The sequence below is a fragment of the Bactrocera tryoni genome, chromosome 3 (genome assembly GCF_016617805.1).
Source record: "Bactrocera tryoni isolate S06 chromosome 3, CSIRO_BtryS06_freeze2, whole genome shotgun sequence".
NCBI lineage: Eukaryota > Metazoa > Arthropoda > Insecta > Diptera > Tephritidae > Bactrocera > Bactrocera tryoni.
The window spans coordinates 80,817,003-80,839,448 of record NC_052501.1 but is presented as its reverse complement, the minus strand read 5'-3'; the positions used below and the strand labels follow the sequence as shown (position 1 = coordinate 80,839,448).

Below are 22,446 nucleotides of genomic sequence, written 5' to 3'. Positions count from 1 at the left end.
TTTCGTACTGCACTGTAGCAAAAGTTGCATATTTTTAGAACGCCTTGCCAGAGCTTCAAGCTTACACCCGCGCAGCGTTCTTCCAATATATTTGGATATACATATGTACGATGGTATATATGTATAAAACCTTAAGTATAAATGTATGAAACCTTAAATGGTAGTAGGAAATCGTAAATCGTACAATGTTAGCCAAAAATATATGTGTGTATGTTAAACTGTTTTATGCTTTTTGGCAGTAGGATTTACGAGCCAACAACAACGCGACAAATGAAGTAAAGTGGAAAGTGCCGAGAACACACTGACAATGTGAGGAAAATTGCGCGCTGATTTTTATTGCCTAACTTGTGCCAGAAAATATATTAGTATAAAGATTAAAAAACAAAAACAAAAAAAAAAACATTATATTTGACTTAAAATGTGCCTTCACTTGCTTTGCTGATATTAACACAAAACCATAAAAGTATTAAAGCATAAAAAATAAGTAAAAAATCGAGAAAAAGTGCCTTTATGAAGTAACAATGCGTAGTGAGAGTGAGTGAGATAGAAAGCGAAAAAATATTTCTCAAAAAGAAGTACGAAATATTCCCTAAAAAGAAGCACCAAGTTCGAAAATTATTTAAAACTGCAAAAAGACAGCCAATCCAACCGTTAATTTAAATTGAAATCGGTACTGCTGAAATCCCGCTAGGCCCTCATTTCGACATGTCGCGCGAGGTTAGCTTCAGTCGTCAATCCTTGGAGCTACGCAGTCAGGAATCCTCATTACTACCCGCCATCAGCGCTAATGCCGGCGGTGATGTGAGTGTCAGCAACACAGACACATTGGCCACGGCGGCCAGCACCACCTCCGCCGCATCGGCTGCGGCGTCAGCCAATAATAATGCCGGTTTGGGCGTCTCACAGCGTCGCCGCCAGCGCAAAGGCATCACACAGCGACAGGATTCATGGTTTCGGCATTCAATGCCACCAGCTTTGACGCGTGATTTCGAGTCCATCGAGAATTTGGCGCAGAACACCACAAATGGTTTGGACGAACAGTTGGCCGCCTCTCTATCGGGCCGTTTCGGCGCATCCACGTCAGCGTCTTTGGCCGCTTCGGCGGCGCACAGTGGCGGTAGCGGCAGTTTGACAGTGTGCGGCTTTGGCATCGGCGGTCTCGGTGGTTTCGCTGGCAGCGGACAGAGTGGTGGTGGCGGTGGTGCTGGTGGTGGTGGTGTGGGCGGCAATCGTTTCAGCGGCGGCATCAATCTCAATAGTGCCAATAGTAATTTGGGTTTCATCGATTCGGATGAATCGAACTTGCATACACCGATTACACCGCTCGCCTCGCATTCGGCGTCCATTTATGGTGGTTTGCAGCAGCAGGGCTCGGTGTCGGCCGCCTCGGTGGCGGGTACGCTGTCATCGTCGAATGCAATGGGTAATGGTGGTAGCGGTGGTGGTGGCGGTGGTGTGTGCCGTCGGCATAGATCGAAGCGACGTAAGGATTCGCGTGCGTCGGTGTTGTCAAAGCAAAGCGGTAACAGCGTGCGAAGTCGCGCCTCAGCGTTGGCCGCACGTGCTGGCCTACACATGACGGCGTCTTTCTTGCGCAAGAAACGAAAGGAATATGAAGGTGAGTGGGTTGTGAAAGTGGTTTGACTTCGAGGCTATAATATTTTTGGAAATCTGTCATCACTTTCTTGAACTTTTATCTTTTGTATTAAATAATTATTATTACTAAATAAAAATTAATTTTTGTACTCTTCAACCCAAACATGAAATTACAATTTCCAATAAACGGTAAATATTTAGAAAATCCCCTTTAACCCACTTTAAGCGCATAAAATATTGAAAACTAAGCGGAAACTTTTTATTGGCGCCAGTTTGGCTACAAAGTAGGAAGGAAAGACAAGAAAAGCAAAATAAGTACAAAACAAAGTAATAAAAAATACAAAACGCCAACAATGGCGTCAAAATCATAAAATCTAGCTGGCCAGACCAAAAAGCTTGGCGGAAGCGCTGTTGAATGGGGCGGAAATGCATAATGACAAATAAAAAGAAAAGTTAAAAATTCATATAAACACAAAACTAACAGAGTCTAGAATAAACAAACAAACTAGAGGGAAAACGAAAATGGCTGAGGATTGAATGGAACTATAAGCGGTTGCCTGATGAAAGCGACTGACACAAAATTCGTGAAAGCCATTTGTATTTAAAGCCAAAAAATGGTAGAAAAAATATCTGATTTTCGCCAAAGCGACAAAGATTAAGTTTAATATAAGAAAAATTTAACTTCGGCTCCACGGAAGCTATAATACCCTTCAAACGTCCATTTTTTATAGTATTAATGAGTATAAGAGGAGCTTAAGCTTGATTTTGATCGGTCAGTTTATATGGCAGCTATATGCTATAGTGGTCCGATCTGAACACTTTTCCTGGAGATTGTAGCTTTGCCTTAAAAAATAATTCTTACCGAATCTCATCAAGTTATCTTGTCAAATAAAAATGTTTTCCATACAAGAACTTGATTTTGAACGATCATTTTGTATAGCAGCTATGTGCTACGGTGGCCCGATCTGAACGAGTTCTTCAAAGATTGTAGCTTTGTATTGAATAATTATCTATGCAAAATTTTATGAAGATACCATGTCAAATAAAAAAGTATTCCGTACAAGGATTTGAGTACGAACGGTCAGTTTGTATGGCAGCTATATCTTTTAGTGGTCCGATCTAAACGATTTCTTCGGAGATTGTAGCTATGGGTTGACTTTTAGTCTATGCGAAATTTCGTTAAAATATCTCATCAAATCAAAACTTCGGTTCGATCGGTCAGTTTGTATGACAGCTATATTCTATAGTGATCCGATCTGAACGATTTCTTCAGAGCTTAAAGCTTTGTATTGAGTAATGATCTGTGTAGAATTTCGTCAAGATACCTTGCCAAATAAAAAAAATATTCTATAAATAAACATACACATATGCGCCTAAATGTATGCTGCAGATGTAAAAAATTAGCTTATCGGCACACTAAAATGTAGTAAAAATGCTTCTAATTAAAAGCTAAGTTTTCGGCAACAACTCCACATACATTTATGAACAAGTTTTCCCATAAAACGCCCCAAAATCAAGCCTTTTTAATGTTTTGCATACTTATAGGTGCCAGCACTTACCACACAACTTTCCCAAAATTTTACCATTAAACTCAAAGACCATTATTGTAGTAAGCGAAAGGGTTTTACACATCTTAATGCATCTTCAAACACTTGAGTCAAGTTGACGCATCCTTTATAGCACTGAAGGACTGTTGCTTCACCGCCTTTTTTTTCTTGTTCAACACACTTTTCTAGCATAGTTTTCAGCGCATATTTCCACTTTGTTTGCGCTTACGAGCAGCTAAAAGTGCCGCATCGTAAAGTGTGACCGCGCTATGTGCAAAAAAAGCGTTGGCTGACAAATGGAGATATTTTTATATGCGCGACCACGCCGGACAGTGGCGCCAGAATGTATGCTGTGTAAAAGCAAAAAAACGCATCAGCTTGTTATGACATACTTCTTACGTACTTGGGAAAGTGTTGGGAAAGAGCGAGCATGTTGAAGTTGCTGCTAATGGCAAAATATATGTTAAAAGTAAATTTTGTGGAATGTTTTATATAACAGGCATAAAAAGTAGTTTTGGTCGTCAAATTATTACTAGTAATTTTTTCAATATTTTCACGTTTAAGCGTGAATAGAATTCTAGCCTTAATTTAATTTAAAAAAAAATTTGAGTTTTCGTAGTTGAAAAGCTTACGAAGTTTGATTTTGTTATCAATTTTCAAAGTAATCAATGTTATTTTGTCGACTTCTTTACAAACATTTTCGTAACTGAAATTCTTGCCATAAATATTTAAAAAATTAGATCTTTCGAAATTGAAAAGCTTATGAAGTTTGATAATCGAAGTTTAAAGGCTTTTGAATTTGTCATCAAGTTTCAAAGTAATCAATGTTATTTTGTCTAATTCTTTAGAAACTTTTTAGTAACTGAAATTCTTGCCTTAAAAATTCAAAAAGTGAAAGCTTTCGAAATTGAAAAGCTTTCAAAGTTTGATAGTCAAATTTTCAAGTATTAATATTATTTTTATTTATATATTATAACTTTTATTTATTTAAAAAAAGCTTTCGAAATTGAAATGCTTAATAAGTTCGATAATCGAAGTTACGATTATTATTTTTATTTTTAAGTTATGAAATTTATTTTGTCCAATTTTTTGCATTGCTGATTGGCATGCCTTAAAAGTTTAAAAAACTTAAGTTTTCGAAATTTATTTGAAATTTAGAAAATTACTTTTAAGCTTTTTTGAATTTGTTATCAAGTTTCAAGTAGTCAATTTTATTTTGTCTAATTCTTTAGAAACTTTTTAGTAACTGAAATTCTTGCCTTAAATATTTAAAAAATGAAAGCTTTCGAAATTGAAAAGCTTACGTAGTTTGATAATCGAAGTTTTAAATATTAACATTATTTTTATGTTATAACTTTTATTTATTTAAAAAAAAGCTTTCCAAATTGAAAAGCTGTCGAAGTTTGATAATCGAAGCTTTAAATATTAATACTCTTTTTATTTTTATATTACCAAATTTATTTCGTCGAATTCTTTGCATTGCTGATTGGCATGCTTTAAAAGTTTGAAAATCTAAAGTTTTCGAAATTTATTTATAATTCAGAAAATTACTTTTTAACTTCATTGAACCATTGAACAAAGTTACTTTCTGTTTAAAATATTATTATATTTCCTTTAAATTTTCACTCTGTAATAAAAGTTTCGTAAACGAGCTTTGGCTGAGCTTTAAAGCTTCTCTAATTCAGACTAAGAAGTAGAAATGTCTAAAATTAATTTCATGATTTTTTTAACTTTTCACACAATTCTTCCTCACTTTTCCACTCTATTTCCTTAAAAAATGAATGACTTATTGTTTACGTAACGCTGAAGTCATGTCCTCCGACATCAATACAAACACAAACGCAGCTTGCATAAGAAAAAAATAACGAGTAACTCATTAAAATGGTGATGACATGCAAATGGCATTTCGCACTGTTGCAACATGTTGCAAATAATGCATTAGCATATAAAAAACTCATTAGAGATTTGCAACAAAATTTAACGCGTCGACGGTAAGGGCCGCGGGAGTAAAGATAAACACACCATTCATGTCCATGATGACACGGGAGAAATAGGTTAAAATACTCATTCGAATGCACTGCGTTATTTGTAATGCGAAAGTGGGGAAAGAAATACAGAAAAAGACACGCGTTGAAGGAAAGTGCAGAAACGGTATACAGTCTTTAGTATACAAAAACAATGTAACATGAGCCGGGGTTGAATTAATGTATTATCATCAACTGTTGTGGTTTGGTAGATAACTTGCAGGCATGGAAATAATGCTGAGTAGTGATTCAAAATAGAAGAAAAATAAGGAAAGAAGCAATTTAGTTCTAATCTTTATAACTCTCTGGGCATCTGTAATAAGTACCAAATGTTTCTCTATTTTGAATTTAAAACCAGATTTTTCCAACCAAACCAGCTTTTCAAATATGAGTTATAACAGGTCAAAGGAAATGTCTCCGTGCTGATACATAGATGGCGCTACTAGAATTAAACCCGTATGATTTTCAGTTAGCCCTAACCTTCAGGCAGAGTCTGTTAAAATTCGCGTCAAGCGCAGGCATCCTAAAGAATGACTACTTCTTGGACTTAGTAACTCAACTCCATCTGGTATCGCAAAGGACAAAACTGGTCTGTGCGTGGCTTATTGGCCTATCAGATTAACCTAACCTAACCTCACCTAACCTTAAACTTGGCGCATGTATAAATTTGTCAGCTGTCGAATCATTAGTTTGTGAATTATATCATTTTGACTGAAGCAACCATTATTCGGAAAGAAATGGGTAAAAACGAATTTGGTATGATGACAAAATATAGCTTTTTGAAGGAAAAGAAATGCAGTTGAGGCAAAAACTTGGCTTGATGACTAGTTTCCAGACATTGCCAAGAAAATCCCATCCAGGAGGGGTATGCTAGGTTTAGACGTGGTGAAATGAGCAACGAAGACGATAAACGCAGTAGACGCCCAAAAGAGGTTGTTATCGACGAAAACAACAAAAAGATCCACAAAATAATTTTGGACAGACCGTATAGCGAAGTTGTTTGAGATAACTCGAGACTCGAAAGATGTCTAAGGAACGTATTGGATGTATTGTGAACGAATATTTGGGTATGAAAAAGCTCTGTGCAAAGTGGGTGGCGAGCGAGCTCACTTTTGATAAAAAAAAAACGACGAGTTGATGATTCGGGCCAGTGTATGGATATGTTCAAGCGCAATATACCCGAGTTTTTGCTTCGATATGTGGCAATGGATGAAATATGGCTCCATTATTTCACTCCAAAATCCAATCGAAAGTCATAAGAGTGGACTGTGTACGATGGATTCACTGCAAAGCGTGGAAAAACGCAACAATCGGCTGCCAAGTTTATTTGGTCTGTAGTTTGGGATGCGCAGAGAATAATCTTTATTGGATAGTTCGAAAAAGGAAAGACTATCAACAGCGACTATTACATAATGTTACTGGATCATCAGAAGGACGAAATCGCCGAAAAATGGCCGTATTTGAAGGAAAAGAAGGAACTGTTACACCAAAACAATGCACCGCAGGACAAGTCAATGAAAATGATGGCAAAAATCCATGAATTGAGCTTCGCATAACTTTCGGTTCCACCATATTCTCTAGATCTGGCCTACAGCGACTGTTTTGCGTTTCCAAATCTCAATAGAACGCTCGCTGAGAAGATATTTTCGTCGAATGAAGAGATGATCGCTGAAACTGAGACCTATTTTGAAACAATATAAAAATCGTACTACAAAAATTGTATCGAAAGGTTGGATCAGTGTTTCACCTTTGAAGGGAACTATGTTGAATAAAAACAAAACAATTTTGCAAAAAAATTTTGTTTTACTATGATAGGCCGTGGACTTTTTAATTGACCCGTCAGTCGCTCAGTTTTAGAGATATCGTTCTGAAATTTTGCATCCGTTCTTTTCTCATCAAGGAGCTGCTCATTTGTTGGGACCGCTGATATCGGAGCACTATAGCATATAGCTGCCATACAAATCGAACGATCGGAACAAAGTGCTTGTATGGAAAACTTCTTCATTTGATGAGATATCTTGATGAAATTTGATGGAGGTTAGTGCCTAAGGTATGAGCGCAATCTCACAAAAAATTGTCCAGATTGTGTTACTATAGCATGTAGCTGCCATACAAACTGTACGATCAAAGTGCTTGTAAGGAAGCATTTATATTTGTGAGGGGTATTACAGCTACGGTTCTGCCGAAGTTTACATTCTTTTTTGTTTTAGTCTAAGAACGTCATAATTCGAAAAACTCAAATATTTACTAAAAAGTTTCCCTAACAGCACGCACAATTACTCTTGAGTACAGACCAAAACTTTCGGCCAGTGTCCTTGGATATACCAGAATTTATGTTAGAAAAAGCAGAAACCGTAGTCTAGTATCAATATGTTGAGTAATAAAACTAACAGTTACTATAACAACAATAAGCAAGGCTAAGGCATTCATAAAAACCACATGCCATTAAAAAATTGTCTCATAAAAAGCTATTTGACTTCTATAGTGTAATAAAAACCATATCTAAAACCGCATATCCTTTTGCTAACTCATTAAAAACCTAAAAGGGCACACACACACACAGATATAAGTTGAAAATTTTAATATATGACAATTGTGGTTGCAGCGTACATTTTAAGCAATAAGCGTAATTTCTCATGCGTCTCCTGCCGCTGCTGCCGCCACAACGGCTTCATGCTCGCTGATTTCTGTCTCATTTAAGCCTTGACATGTTGACAATTTGCAGTTGGCTGACAAGCACACACACTACTTCCATATACAAGGAAATATATAGTATATATGTATGTGTATATACATATTTATATACATGTATGAACACATATAAATGCTGGATGTGGCATTGTTTGCTCTGTAATGAGCGACTCCTCGTGCGCTGGCTGCACTGGTGACCCCAGTTTTTAATAGTTTCCGTTTGTTTCCGGTAATGACAGCCTGCAAAGGGAGCGCGTCCTTGCCCGAGGGTGCTGTGTTTCGCATCTTTGTTGTATTAGTGTGTCGATATTGACTTATGTGCTGCAGCAGTTGACATGTCAGCGCTGCAATAAAAGCTCTAGAAAAAATTCATAAAAATAATGGTACCGTTAGAAAGTGCTGCGCACATAATTACGGGCTCTAGCATGACCTCGTTAAGCTCCAGTCCAAAAAAATACATTTCCACGTAACATTTTTCGCTCAGTGCAGCCCGCTCGCCGCATACTACACGCTCGCATACGCACACGTGCCGGATAAAATTGAAATTCCATGCGAAGCATTGATCCTTTTAAACTTTCATCAGCCTCCCAAAGGCATTTTGTCAACTGTGTGCTGTTATTGTTGTTGTTGTTGGCTCATATTGTTATGCTGCTCAACTTTCTTGCGGTGATAAAAGCGCTTGTTGTTTTCCCATGCTTCAACGCATGTTATTGCCATTGTTGTGCAGTGTTGTTGTTGTTGTAATATTTATCGACATTTTTGCTCACGCATAGTTGCACGTGCAGCAGCAGCAGCAATTGTTGTGCCCTTTTGTTGTCCTTAATCGCATTTGTAAGCAGCACTTTGTGGCGGCGGCGGCGCAGCTGTTTGGAATGCCGCTGGTTAACCCTGAATTGTTGCATACTTGGAGGCGTGTATGCGTGAAATTTGATAAAGTGAAGACATATTTTGTTATAAGCAATTAAATTCAGTGTATGTTCGTACACTTACATGATCAGAATTTAGTTCAGAGTATGACAGTCGAGGGGGGTATACCTGTGGTTAGAAATTTTTGAAAAGTGGGCATGGCTGCGCTCTCACAAATATTTAATACAATGTGTATATTACACAAAAACTACCAAAACAATATCAACTAGACTTAATGGCAAGAATCTTACCAACATTCCTTGAACTATGGAAAGTGGTTGAAATCGCATAATAGCCACGCCCACTCTCCATGTAAAGGTTAGGTTTAAGAAAACTAAAAAATAACTATCTGAGGATCAATGACAGCTCATAAAATTTTAGCATAAATATTATAAGCTAGGTCCACATCGGTATAAAAATTGAACAACGAACGCCGTACCATCCACTTTTGGTAGAATTTTCACACCCGATTAACCTCAGTAACTCCTCGAGCGATTTCAACCAAATTTGGTGCATAACATTATCTTGACAATCTAATCTTTTAGCTTGAAAATGGGCGAAATCGGTCTAAAACCACGCCTTTTTAACGTATTGGCTAGTCGAAAAAGTGTTTTCGTATTTTGTCAATAGATGTCGTTGTAGATGTATATCACATTGTATCACACCATATGTATAGTATTGATGAGACTTAAGCTTCATTTAACCAAAATTTAACAAAAAATTTGATTCGGGGAAGTTGAAAAAAAGTTACAGCTGTTCAAAAATGAGTGAAAATAATGAAGAAACTCGGTATATTTTGAACTTTAAGTATAAAAAAGGGAAGAATGCCGCGCAAGCCACCAATGAAATTTGTGAAGTTTACGGAGACTGCAGCAGTTCGTATAGCACAACAATGGCTCACGCGCTTCCGTTCTTGAAATTTCGATGCGAAAGATGCACCTCGCTCTGGTCAACCTATCGTTGAAAAAGTCGATGAAATTATGGAAAAGATTGACCAGGACTTTCACATAAGCAGCCATGACATCGCTAAGGAACTTAGCATTCATTATCAAATGGTTTTAAACCATTTAAAAAAGGCTGATTAAAAAAAGAAGCTCGTTAATTGGGTACCACATGAATTGTCTGTGAAAAATTTAATGAACCGAATTAACATCTGCGATTCTTTGCTGAAACGAAATGAAATCGAACCATTTCTGAAGCGAAAAAGTGAAAAGTGGATCAAATAAGACAATAATGTGCGAAAAAGATCATAGTCCAAGCGTGGTGAAGCTCAACAAAAGGTCGCATAGCCAGGACTTACACCTCGAAAGGTTATGCTGAGTGTTTGGTGTGATTGGAAAGGAATCATCCATTATGGGCTGCTCCAGCCTGGTCGAACGATTGATTGTACATTTTACTGCAAACAACTAATGAGATTGAAGCAAAAAAATGGCCAGACTGAAAGGGCTCTTCTATCAGAACAACGCTAGACCACAAACATCCTTGATGACTCGGCAAAAACTGTGAGAGCTTGGCTGGGAAGTTTTCATGCATCACCATATAGCCCTGACCTTACACCATCGGACTACCATTTGTTTCGGTCAATGCAGAACTCCCTTAATGGATTAAAGTTGGCTTCAAGCGAACGCTATGAAAATTACTTGTCGCAGGTTTTCGCCGAGAAACCAGAAAAGTTTTAAACTGATGGAATAATGTCTCGAGCGGAAAAATGGCAAAAAGTGGTCGACCAAAATGCTACATATTTGGTTCATTAAAGCTCATTATACCATAAATATATAAAAATAATTTGAAGTTTGATTAGAAATACGAATAGACTTCTTCGACTACCCAATAAATAAATTCAGAAAATATTTCCAGAACTGTTTTCTCTATTTGAAAATATTTCTATGCCTGTTTTTTGTTCCTTAACCAGTATAAATTAACTTTGCCGCGAAGTTTGTAACATCCAGAAGGAAACGTCGGAGACCTTAAATGATCAGTGTGACGAGCTGAGTAGATTAAGCTGTGCCCGTCACTCCGTCCGTTGAGTTATCGCTCTGAAATTGTGCACACCTCCACTCATCCCTCAAGAAGCTATTCATTTATCGGAACCGTCGATATCGGACCACTATAATATATAGCTGTCATACAAAATGCACGATCGAACTCAAGTGCTTGAATGAAAAACTTTTTCATTTGAGTAGATTTCTTCATGAAATTTGGCATAGAGTATTATCTGAGCTGGCGCTATAATCTGTGAAGAATTTGTTTAGATAGAACTACTATTGGAGATAGTTGCCATACAAACTGAAATATCACAATCAAGTCCTTGTATATAAAACTTTTTTATTTGACAAGATATTCTCACGAAATTCGGCTTGAAGTATTATCTAAGACAGCGCTATAATCTCTGAAAAACTTGTTTAGATTGGACTACTATAGGAGATAGTTGCCATATAAAATGAACGATCGGAATGAAGTGCTTGTATGAAAAACTTTTTTATTTGACGAGATATCTTCACGAAATTTTGCAAGACTAATTGTCTAAGTCAATAATACAATCTCCGAAGAAATTGTTCGGATCGGACTACTCTACCATATAGCTGCAATACAAACAGATTGACAAAACTCAAGTCCTTGTATGAAAAAGTTTTGTATTTCACAAGATATCTTCACAAAATTCGGCATAGATTATTGCCCAATGTAGCGCTATAATCTCTGATTATATTGTTGAGATCGAATTACTATAACATATAGCTGCCATACAAACTTTTTTTATTTGACAAGATATCATATATTTTTTCTTGGTAAATATGTAGAAAATTTGATCGGAAAATGTAAATTTTTTTATTATAAAAAAATAATTACTTTTTAATTTAATTTTATATTAAAAATTCCGCACTAATTTTCAAAGTGCGCAATCCTATATAATTTTCTCAGCAATCATTTTACCTGTATCCAATAGCCGTAGATACTAATTAAAATCAACCTTGCGGCGCAGCGCAGTCATCAAAGTGTCATTAAGTCGCAGCTACTCCCAGCGGTAAGAAAAATAGATCACAACGCTATTGAGCCAAACTGATTAAATTCAAAGCAAATTACTAACGACTGGCGCTTAAGGGATTTAACGCAATATAAAGTCTAGCTATGAGCACAGTATGAGTGTCACTGCTAATTTATTTAGAAAAAAGTGAAATTTAATTAAAAACATTGAAACATGACGCAAGCAAATATGCAGCTGATTGCTACCAGTCACTTCAAGTAAAATTAGCAAACAGTTGCTATGCTATTCTACTACTTTTATGCTAAATGAGGCATACTTTAAGGCGTAGGCGCCTTACAATACTTTCTCTAACCTGCGCTGGTTTGTGCAATCACTACCACCGATTACAGCCAATTTTACGGCACAATCGTTGGCATGCTGCCATCCGGCCGTGCGTGGCGATTTGCCTGCCGCAAACTCGAATATTATTGCGCGCGCCATTGCTATTGCCGCTGTTTTTCCTTCCTATTGTTTTTGCAATTTTTTCGCTATCATTTTGTTATGTCTGACTGACTGCAAACAAATTAATTCAATTTCGTGTTTCGCCGCTACGCACGCAACGCCAGGCAGCCAGCTAACTGGGGGTTGCTGGCTGAAAGTTAGCGCTGCGCTGGTAGAGTTGCGCTGTCCGGAAATCAGTCATTCAGTCAGTCAGATAAGCGAAGCGCCAAATCAATGCTTTCAATCACGACAATTTGACGTTATCAGCATACGAAATGCCAAATCGCTGGATTTCAATTAATCAATACGGAATGGTGTTACGTTTATTTGCAGTAAATATTATCTCTCTCTGTGCGTGTGTGTGTGTGTTTGGTTGATTGTAAACATTGCGCACTTTCAATTCGACTTTGATTGAGCGAAATTTAATTGCAAATAATAAAATTGATTTAATTATTGTTGCTAATTGCTTGCGCGCTGAGGCGGTGCGCTGTGGTTGCGTGGGTGGGGGCGTATACGCAACGCGTACTTCAAATACTACAACTTCATACATTCTAATGACTATTGTCAGCTTATATTTATGCTAATTTCATTAAAGTGCTCACTTGTATGTCGCTGTGATAATTGTGACTTCAGCTTACATAACGGCAAATAAAATTTTGTTTATCCCGCACCAAATTCTTTCTTTTCATCTCTTGAATTTTAGCATTTTTGCCAACGTTTGGCCTTAAGCCTTTTGGAAGCAGTGTAGCGCACGTGCTTGGCCTACAAAATGTTATGTATTTCGTGGCCATTTTGCATTTGTAATTTAATTTTGCTAATTTGATGGGCAAATTGTCAACCAGCGATGCTTATGGAAAAGGAAACAGCAATAGAAATTCAATTTGCCAATGAAAACTTATTTTACATGTGTATTCGGTTTGGCTCAGCTCGTTGAATGTATTTAGATATGATTCTCATGTTGCAGTTATGTGTGAAAAATATGTATTTCGGCGTCGAAATGAAATTAAGATAGAGCTTTACGAGGACGTTGCGACAGTACTGCGCCTCACCGCCAGAGAGCGCCATTATCTATAATTTTCACGATAACCGAAACGGACCCGGTTTTTATTCGGTCAAGGATTGTCCACTCGGCAGAATTCTCTGGCTACAACAACATAATTGTCATTAGCGAACTCTCGTAGACGGCTATTGTCGAAAGTTCAGGCGAATTGGGTCCACATTTTTGTTTGACCACGTATGGGAGCCGGATACATCAAAGGGATTTATTATAAGAAAATTGGAAAGCAATAATCTTCGGTGCTTGGATTGTTTTTGAAAGATAAATCGAGAAATAAAATCAGGGAACACTTTGCTGTTGTAAACGGTGAATATTCTATGTCCCTGCTTGCCTTCGAAACTCAGTCTAAACAGTTTCATCGATTTTTAGTGAGCCACCACCAGATTCCATCAAAAAAAAGCTACCAAAAAAAGTAATGTGACAAACGTCCATAATCTCGTTGGAAGACTGCCTGCTAGCCCAGACAGTTGGAATCTAAAAAGACTACGCATTCTGCCGTTCCTGCGACCGACAAAGGCAATTTAATTCGGCAGCTATCCTCAAAGATATTTACGGAACGCCTTTTGCCGTTACAACAACATTCACAACTAGGTACCTTGCTAGAAATGCTGGCATGAAAAAACTCGTGGCGCTAAAGTTGCCACATAAGCTTATTCCGGACAACAAGCGCGACCGCAGGACCACTTTGCAGCTGTGTTTGGCAAATTTTAAGAAGCTTCGTTACACTCGACGAAACATGGATCCATTTGTACAAATCAGAGATCAAGGCGCATTCGTAACTGTGGACTTCATGAAACGAATCGGGGATTTTAGGGTTTCATAAAATGTGATCTGTTGTTCTTTAAGCGCAAAACGAAGGAGTTTCATATGAGATCGTTGATGAAGCGTGGAGCAAGGAACAATCTAAGCAGAGGACTTCGCCCGACAAACTTGTTCCAAAAAAATCGAAGACAGTAGTATCGGTCGGAATGGAGAATATAACTGTTTCAGGCATTCGTAAGGTGTGATCTGTTCTTTTTTAAGCGCAAATCTATGTTCTGATGAGAACTTTAACAAATCGTGGACCAAAAAACAATCAAAACGGAGGGCTTCGCCCGACAAACTTGCTCCAAAGAAATCGAAAACTGTACTATCGATCAGAAATGTGAAGCATTTCAGGGACTCATAAGTTGTGACCTGGTGTTCTTTAAGCACAAATCGAAGGTGCTTGCTCTCACGAGATCTTCGATGAAACGTGGACAAAAGTACAATCGAACCAGAGGACTTTGCCCAACAAACTTGCTCCAAAGAAATCGAAGACTGTATTATCGGCTGGAAAGGTGAAAGGTTTCAGGTGTCTTTTAAGCGCAAACCGAAGGAGTCTCTAAGTATGGTCTTACGAGATCTTTGACGAAGCGTGGACCAAGGAACAATCGAAACAGAGGACTTCGCCCGACAAACTTACTCCAAAGAAGTTGAAGGCTGTAATATCGGTTGGAAAGGTGAATCTAACCGTAAGGTGTGATCTGGTATAATTTATGAGCAAATCGAAGGAGTTTCTATGCTCTTAAGAGATCTTTGACGAAGCGGGACCAAGGAACATTCGAAAAAAAGGACTTCGCCCGACAAACTTGTTTCAAATATATCGAAGACTGTAGTATCGGTCGGAAAGGAGAATATAACTGTTTCAGGCATTCATAAGGTGTGAGCTACGTCGAATTCTGGCCTACTTTGCAGGGGTCAAGTGTGTACTAAAAGCAGACTATATCTATCCGAGAATGGTAGTGTGAGATTCATCACGACCGAAGCCTGCGCTCGAGGCAATAACATTCTTGTAGTTAAGCGTAGTATAAACAATTTAAAGAGGCCTTGGTGAATGCCTTATATTAGATGATAACATTCTAAAGATTCAGAGAAGCTTCATAATCTAACACCTCCACCTATGCATGAGGCACACAATTTAATTTTCATGCCAAAGTAAATGCGCTCAAAGTTATGCCAATGAAAATAAATAAGCTCTATCTTGTTAACTCCACAAACTAAACTGATTATCTGGCGGCAAGAAAGAAGAAATATGCCGCAGAAATTGAAAGAGAATGCAATAAAAGCTGCCTCGCATCGCAATTTCCGCCACAATCTAATTGGCTAACAGGCTGACACACACACCAATAACACATATGAAGAATGAGGCAAAGGTAGAGCAGCTGCCAGCGCTGGAACTTTATTACCTTGAGTGGAAGCGTGCTGGTCTACGGTGTCTTGTGGTTGCGTCATAGCGCTGGCGGCGCTGCAACATAACTGTGTGTGTATATGTATTTGTACGTATGGTCAATAAATTTGTTTTCACTACTTTTCACCTGCTGTCATGTGGCACTACTTTAGACTGCTAATGATGCTGATGTCAGACGTTGATGGCTCGTTGTGTGGATGATGTTTGGTTGAAAGGGCGTGACAATTTTCGGCTTGTGGCTAGTGGTGTAATGTAATGGTGGTAGAGAGTATGAATAAGAAGCACGTTTTAAAGCAGCTAAATGAAGTCATCATTAGTGGACGAAATGGGTACTTCGAATGTTGCCAAACATTTTTATTTCCCTTTCTGGCTAAATAATAGTTAATACTAGCTGTAAGGCTTGAAAGTGGTTCAACTAAGTTTGAAGGAAGTCAACAAGTGGGGAAACTATATTCCTTGAAATTTTTAAGTAAAATAACAGAAATGATAAAGAAACACTATACATTGATTATTGGAGCTAAAAGAAAGCCTGCAGAAAAAAATTTAAAATTTTTGTGGATGGTTGCCACCTGCTTAAAATTTTTATTACAATCGTCAAACTAAAGAATATTAAAAACACAACTTAAAACAAGTAAGGAAGGGCTAAGTTCGGGTGTCACCGAACATTTTATACTCTCGCATGATAAAGTGATAATCGAGATTTCATTATCCGTCATTTACATATTTTTCAAATACCGTATTTTTGTAAAGTTTTATTCCGCTATCATTATTGGTTCCTAATGTTTATACTCGTATTATACAAAGAAGGCATCAGATGGAATTCAAAATAGCTTTATATTGGAAGAAGGCGTGGTTGTGAACCGATTTCAGCCATATTTCGTACATGTCATCAGGGTGTTAAGAAAATATTATATACCGAAAATCATTGAAATCGGTCTAGTAGCTCCTGAGATATGGTTTTTGGTCCATAAGTGGGCGGCGCCACGCCCGTTTTCAATTTTTAAAAAAAGCCTGGGTGCAGCTTCCTTCTGCCACTTCTTCCGTAAAATTTAGTGTTTCTGACGTTTTTTGTTAGTCGGTTAACGCACTTTTAGTGATTTTGAACATAACCTTTGTATGGGAGGTGGGCGTGGTTATTATCCGATTTCTTCCATTTTTGAACTGTATATGGAAATACCTGAAGAAAACGACTCTGTAGAGTTTGGTTGACATAGCTATAATAGTTTCCGAGATATGTACAAAAAACTTAGTAGGGGGCGGGGCCACGCCCACTTTTCCAAAAAAATTACTTCCAAATATGTCCCTCCCTAATGCGATCCTTTGTGCCAAATTTGACTTTAATATCTTTATTTATGGCTTAGTTATGACACTTTATAGGTTTTCGGTTTCCGCCATTTTGTGGGCGTGGCAGTGGGCCGATTTTGCCCATCTTCGAACTTAACCTTCTTATGGAGCCAAGGAATACGTGTACCAAGTTTCATCATGATATCTCAATTTTTACTCAAGTTACAGCTTGCACGGACGGACGGACAGACGGACGGACGGAGACAGACGGACAGACGGATTTCGACTCTACTCGTCGCCCTGATCACTTTGGTATATATAACCTATATCTGACTCTTTTAGTTTTAGGACTTACAAACAACCGTTATGTGAACAAAACTATAATACTCTCCTAAGCAACATTGTTGCGAGTGTATAAAAAAGAGGTGGCCACAGTAGATTTTTTTATTTTTTTTTCAATTTAATAAAATAAAATTTATTAAAAAGGTACTGATTTAGGAAATAAATATTTGATGAAACGGAATAACATAACATGGATATAAAACCATGAAGGTGGGAAAACGCCTGTAGTTGATAATTTTTGAGGGGTTTTGCCACTTATTTAGTTGGAGTTGAAAATATTTTTGGAGGGTTGCCACCTACTTAAAAATTGCAATTCAATGATTTTGCTGAACAACTAAAATAATATTAAAAATGTTTTCAATCAAACTATTGAAACAGAGGTTGCCACACTTTAATTTTTTATATTAATAAAAATGTTCAGATTTAGGAAAAACTAAATATTTGATAAAACGGAACCATAACATGGATATAAAACAATTAGCATTAGAAAAAGAAAAAAATATGAAGTGTGTTGCCACGTGTTTAAAAATTTTCAATTAAATATTTTCGTTAAAATAAAATAATGTTTACAAGCAAAGCAAAACTAAACAATATAAACATTTTTTCCAATCCACTTATTGAAAAAATAAAGGTTGCCACCAATTTTTTTTTTTATTAAATTTTTTTTTTTTAATATACAGATTTAGTAAATAATAAATATTTGATAATGAAGCACCAAAATATTGTTATCAAACTCGAACAAATATTTTGCGAAGGGTTGCCATCTGTTTAAAACTTTCAATAGTAATGTAGATTAATTTTTGCAACCAGTTACAACTTATGTTATCTATTTATTTGTAATATAGGAGAATCCAATGACAAGGAGTGTGTCTTTGCTATAAGTATCAAAGATCCAAACCTATATTCACACAATTAAAGGTTGAAACCAATTTTTTAGTTTTTTAATACATTGTACATTAATACATTGTAATAAATCATAAAATCATTTAAGATCACAATATGGCTTGAAAATAATTTTAGGAGAGTTGCCATCCGTTTAAAACTTTCAAGACAGATTAATTTTTGCAACTACAATTAATCTAAGAAATATTTAAAAAAGTTTTTTGATGCACTATTTAAAAAAAAAATTATAAAAAAAAATATTTTTCATACAAATAATTTGATAAAATAAATAAAATATTACCATATTGGCAAAAATAGAAATTTAGCAAACACTTTCGTCGCAAAAGGTTAACTGCCTTGAAACAAAAAATTAGTTAATACTCAATAAACTTAATTTCAGTCTTTTCAATTTGTAATACATATTTAAATAAATCTTATTTCTCCATCAATAAAATGTGACAAGTGAAATCAATAAGTTCACATTATATCCGTCATAGTTCAAATACATGCCACCAAGTTAATACGCCGTTATTGATTTTTAATAAGAAAAAATAGCAACGGAAATTGTGTCAACGTCGCAAATGCAATATGCTCGCTTTCTCATCATTATTATTGAATTCATTACGACTTCCTTCACGTGCATTAGTCTTGTGGGCATTAGCACGCTGTCAGTACTCGCCCATATATCAATCTAACAAGGAAGCAGTCATTATTGGTTACCTTTAACTCCTTCCAAAGTTTGCCTGCAACCACAGACCTTAAGCGATACTGCAAAGGAATTAGAATGAGAACACCTTGTGGATGTCCAACATTTGCTTTGGCACGCTACATATTACCATCGCTTAGGGGGCCAACCACAGTTACAGTCGGCATTGTAATGACACTGCTGCAAAATCATGAAATGCAATGAAAATAACAATAACAGTAATGTTTATTACATACACACACACACAGATGCATATGTACTGATTTTCACTTTTATGCCACCGTTGCTTGCAGAAATAGTGCGTGGGGTGTGCATATCAAATAATTTCAGGTAGGCAATATTGTTATAGTGCAAGATACTACAGTTGGTTGCAAAAGTTGTCATACGAACATTGACATTTTTTGGTTTTTATCGGGTTATTATCATCGAAATATTTATAAAAAAAAAATAAAATTAAAAAAATTTCTTAAAAATAATTAACAATTAAAAAAAAAATTTTAAAACAAAATAAAAAATTACTAAAATTTGAAATTTAATAAATGTTAAAAATAATAACAGAAAAAATATTTTAAGTAATATTAAAAAAATAATAAAAAAATTTCATTAAAGTTCAAATAATATCAAAATTTTTAAATATAAAAATCTTAACCTTTTTCTTAATTTATTTATTTACTTTAATTAATCGTAACATATGTATGTATATCAATTCTCAAAAGAAGAATGAGTTCATTGAACAATAGCCATCAACAAAGTTCTAAAAAAATGTAATAAATAAAAAATAAAAATAAAATGGAAAAAATAAATTTTATGTAGTGTAAATAGAAAAAAAATTAAAAACAAAAATGATAAATAAAAAATAACATACAACATAAAATTAGAATGATATGAAAAATTAAAAATAAACTTTTAACTAAATTTCAAAAAATATAAAAATATTTTTATACACAGCAAAAAAAATAAGTATATATAATTTACAAAAAAATAGAAAAGAAATTAAAAATAAAAAAATAAAAAATTAAATGGGTAAAAATAAATATATTTCAAATATAAAAAAACAACAGAAAAAAAATTAAAAATACCAAAAAACTCAAAATAAAAATTTGAAAAAAAGTAAAAGAGGAAATATTTACAAAAAAATATTTATTAAAAAATTTGTAAATGAGCTTTTAAACAAATTTCAAAAAATTAAAAAAAATGTCACCTTTCACCTTTTCTTATTTAATTATTTTAATTACTCGAAAACAGATATTCAATTCAAAAATAAAAAATTAAACATAAAAACATAAAAAAAATAAAGATAATAAAATAAGAAAGTTAAAATAAAGAAATTAAATGGGTAAAAATAAATATATTTCAAATATAAAAAACAGAAAAAAATTAAAACTACTAAAAAATTCAAAATAAAAATTTGAAAAAATAAGAAAAGAAATATTAAAAAAAAATATGAAAAAAATGGTAAACGAACTTTTAAACAAATTTCAAAAAATTAAAAAAAATGTTAAACATAAAGATTTTAACCTTTTCTTATTTAATTATTTTAATTACTCGAAATAGATATTCAATTCAAAAATAAAAAATTAAACATAAAAGCATGGGAGAAAAAATAAAAGTAAAGATAATAAAATAAAAAAGTTAAAATAAAAAAATTAAAGATAAGAAGTGAAAAAGTTAAAAATTAAAACAATTTTACAAAAATTGTAAAAACAACTTTTAACAATTTTTCAAAAAATATCAAAAATAATATATAAAAATACTCACCATTTTGCTAGTTAATTTGTTGTTTTGATTAGATGAAACAGAAAACAATTCTCAAGTAATGCAAATATTATACATATGTAATATAATAAGGTCTTATGATAAGGCGTGTGGCTTTGCTAAAAGTATCAAAGTTCTAAACCTATATTCACAAAAATGTTTTATTATGAGTTTAAGTGCATAAGATGTGAACCAATAAAAGACTCGGGTACATCAACAATAAGATTGTCAGAGGTGGCTGTTTCGTAACTCTAAATGAAGGCATTATTTTCGTAACTGGGACCGTATGAGAAAATAAAAAGAGAAATAAACGCAGAATCGACTTGGAAATTGGTATTTTATAAGATATTGAAGGATATAGGAATATAATATTTTGTAAGATGTAGTCACTCAATGACATTTTAATGACTATGAAATCTGTTTCAAATGATATTCATTTCTCTACAGGCAATTTTAACAATTATTGCATACTTTCGTGATTAGCTGTATCATATATGTATTACGTTTGAATCGCTCGATGAAATTGCAAAACAAGATAATTGGGACTCATAAACTCACGTTAATAATAAAGTTTAACCTTCTTTAAAAAATTACTTTTCATCAAGGATAATGCAAATTGTGGGCTAAAATCATAATTTAGTACGAGGTCGCATAATGATGGAAGATTTGCAAAAAGTTATAAACTTTGAACAATCAAAGGCGGTAACTTGAGCGATCTTCTTTTCGATACCAATTAAGGTTTTCTTGCAAAATAAACCTCAGTCTCGGACTTAAACGCTCCTTCGTGGGTATATTTCTTTCCGAATTCTTTACCAGTAACTAGGGGAAGCCGGACACTTTATAGGTCCCTTAGTGGAATATTCCGAATTATTTCGCATTTCGATTGCATCTTTGATAATTTGGATGACTACAGCGCGGATCTCACTACCAGCGCCATCTTCTCCGCCCATATACTTACCTCCGAGGGATAAGTGAGTAGGGCGCAGTCGCTGGAGAAGGGCTGCAATGAGCTTTTTCACGGATGTATCGAAGCTTAAGCGGAAGGGAAGCTCTCAACCAATTCTTTTTCAGATTGTTAGACCACTGTACTGTCTTTCAAGCAAAAGTGGCAGCTATTGCGGTAGCAGCAGATGTACTATATATCAACGAAGTGCGGCTTCTTTTAGGGAGGAGTGTATTTACTACGATAGCAGAGCTGATATACAGGTCTTGAGCTCGGTGACAGTGAGTTCAAAGCTAGTTAAAGACTGCATGATCTCATTAGCAGTGGCATAAATGTACTTCCATACTAAACTTGTCTGGGTACCACAGCCACAGCGGAATCGTAAGACTGAAAAGCCGATGAGCTCGCTAGAAAAAGCACCCTTACTCACATCCCATTTTGTTGGGAACGGCCAGGTGTTCCCCTGTCTTCGTGTACTCGGTCTTATATCTATGGATCTCGCGCAAGCTCAGTAAGCGTTGATCAGCAACCACCGCTTGTGGGGTTGCGAAAGCCTTCTGGCCTATAGGGAAACGCATAAGGTCCATGGAACTACTAAGTCTTAGTAAGATTCACATGGACGCAATGAAGGTGTCCCAACAGCACACTATCAAATTGGCACTCAAACGCTGAGGCTAAAGATTTTGGAGAATGCAACTTGTCAAGGAAGCTAAGGGGGAAACATCGAGACACTTTCGCCTTCACTGTCCAGCTTTCGTCAGCTGACGTTAGAATTATCTATGCCCCATACTTTTGGCTTGAGTAGATATTAGCCGGCTCAATAGCCGTTTTGCAGATATATGACGGTCTTTTTGATCCATGCTTAGGGGTCCTGAGTGGAATTTTTCATGGTCTCATGAATATCATCTTACCTAACCATGTCAAAGATGAGCTCACAAGTTATTAATTGATCCCTGACATCACTGACGGTTCCACATAGCCTTTTCTGTCTCTTAAGTAATCCCAGCCAATTTGATCAAATTGTAAACCCACCGAACTATT

At 35.6% G+C, this 22,446-nt stretch overlaps 1 protein-coding gene across 6 annotated transcripts in view; it reads left to right on the top strand.

Annotated features, from left to right (window-relative positions):
• The window catches only part of LOC120771821 (probable phospholipid-transporting ATPase IA), a 132,537-nt gene that overhangs the window by 24,621 nt on the left and 85,470 nt on the right, over positions 1–22,446 (top strand). For 2 of the 6 annotated variants that reach the window (XM_040100040.1, XM_040100042.1), the window contains exon 1: positions 649–1,618. The exons of 1 other annotated variant lie outside the window; for it this stretch is intronic. In XM_040100040.1, coding sequence (XP_039955974.1) covers positions 706–1,618 — 913 coding nt within the window. In that variant the 5' untranslated portion in view covers positions 649–705. Of the gene's footprint in view, positions 1–648; positions 1,619–22,446 lie in introns of those variants that run through there. 3 more of the 6 variants (XM_040100044.1, XM_040100043.1, XM_040100041.1) reach the window with 2 other exon arrangements.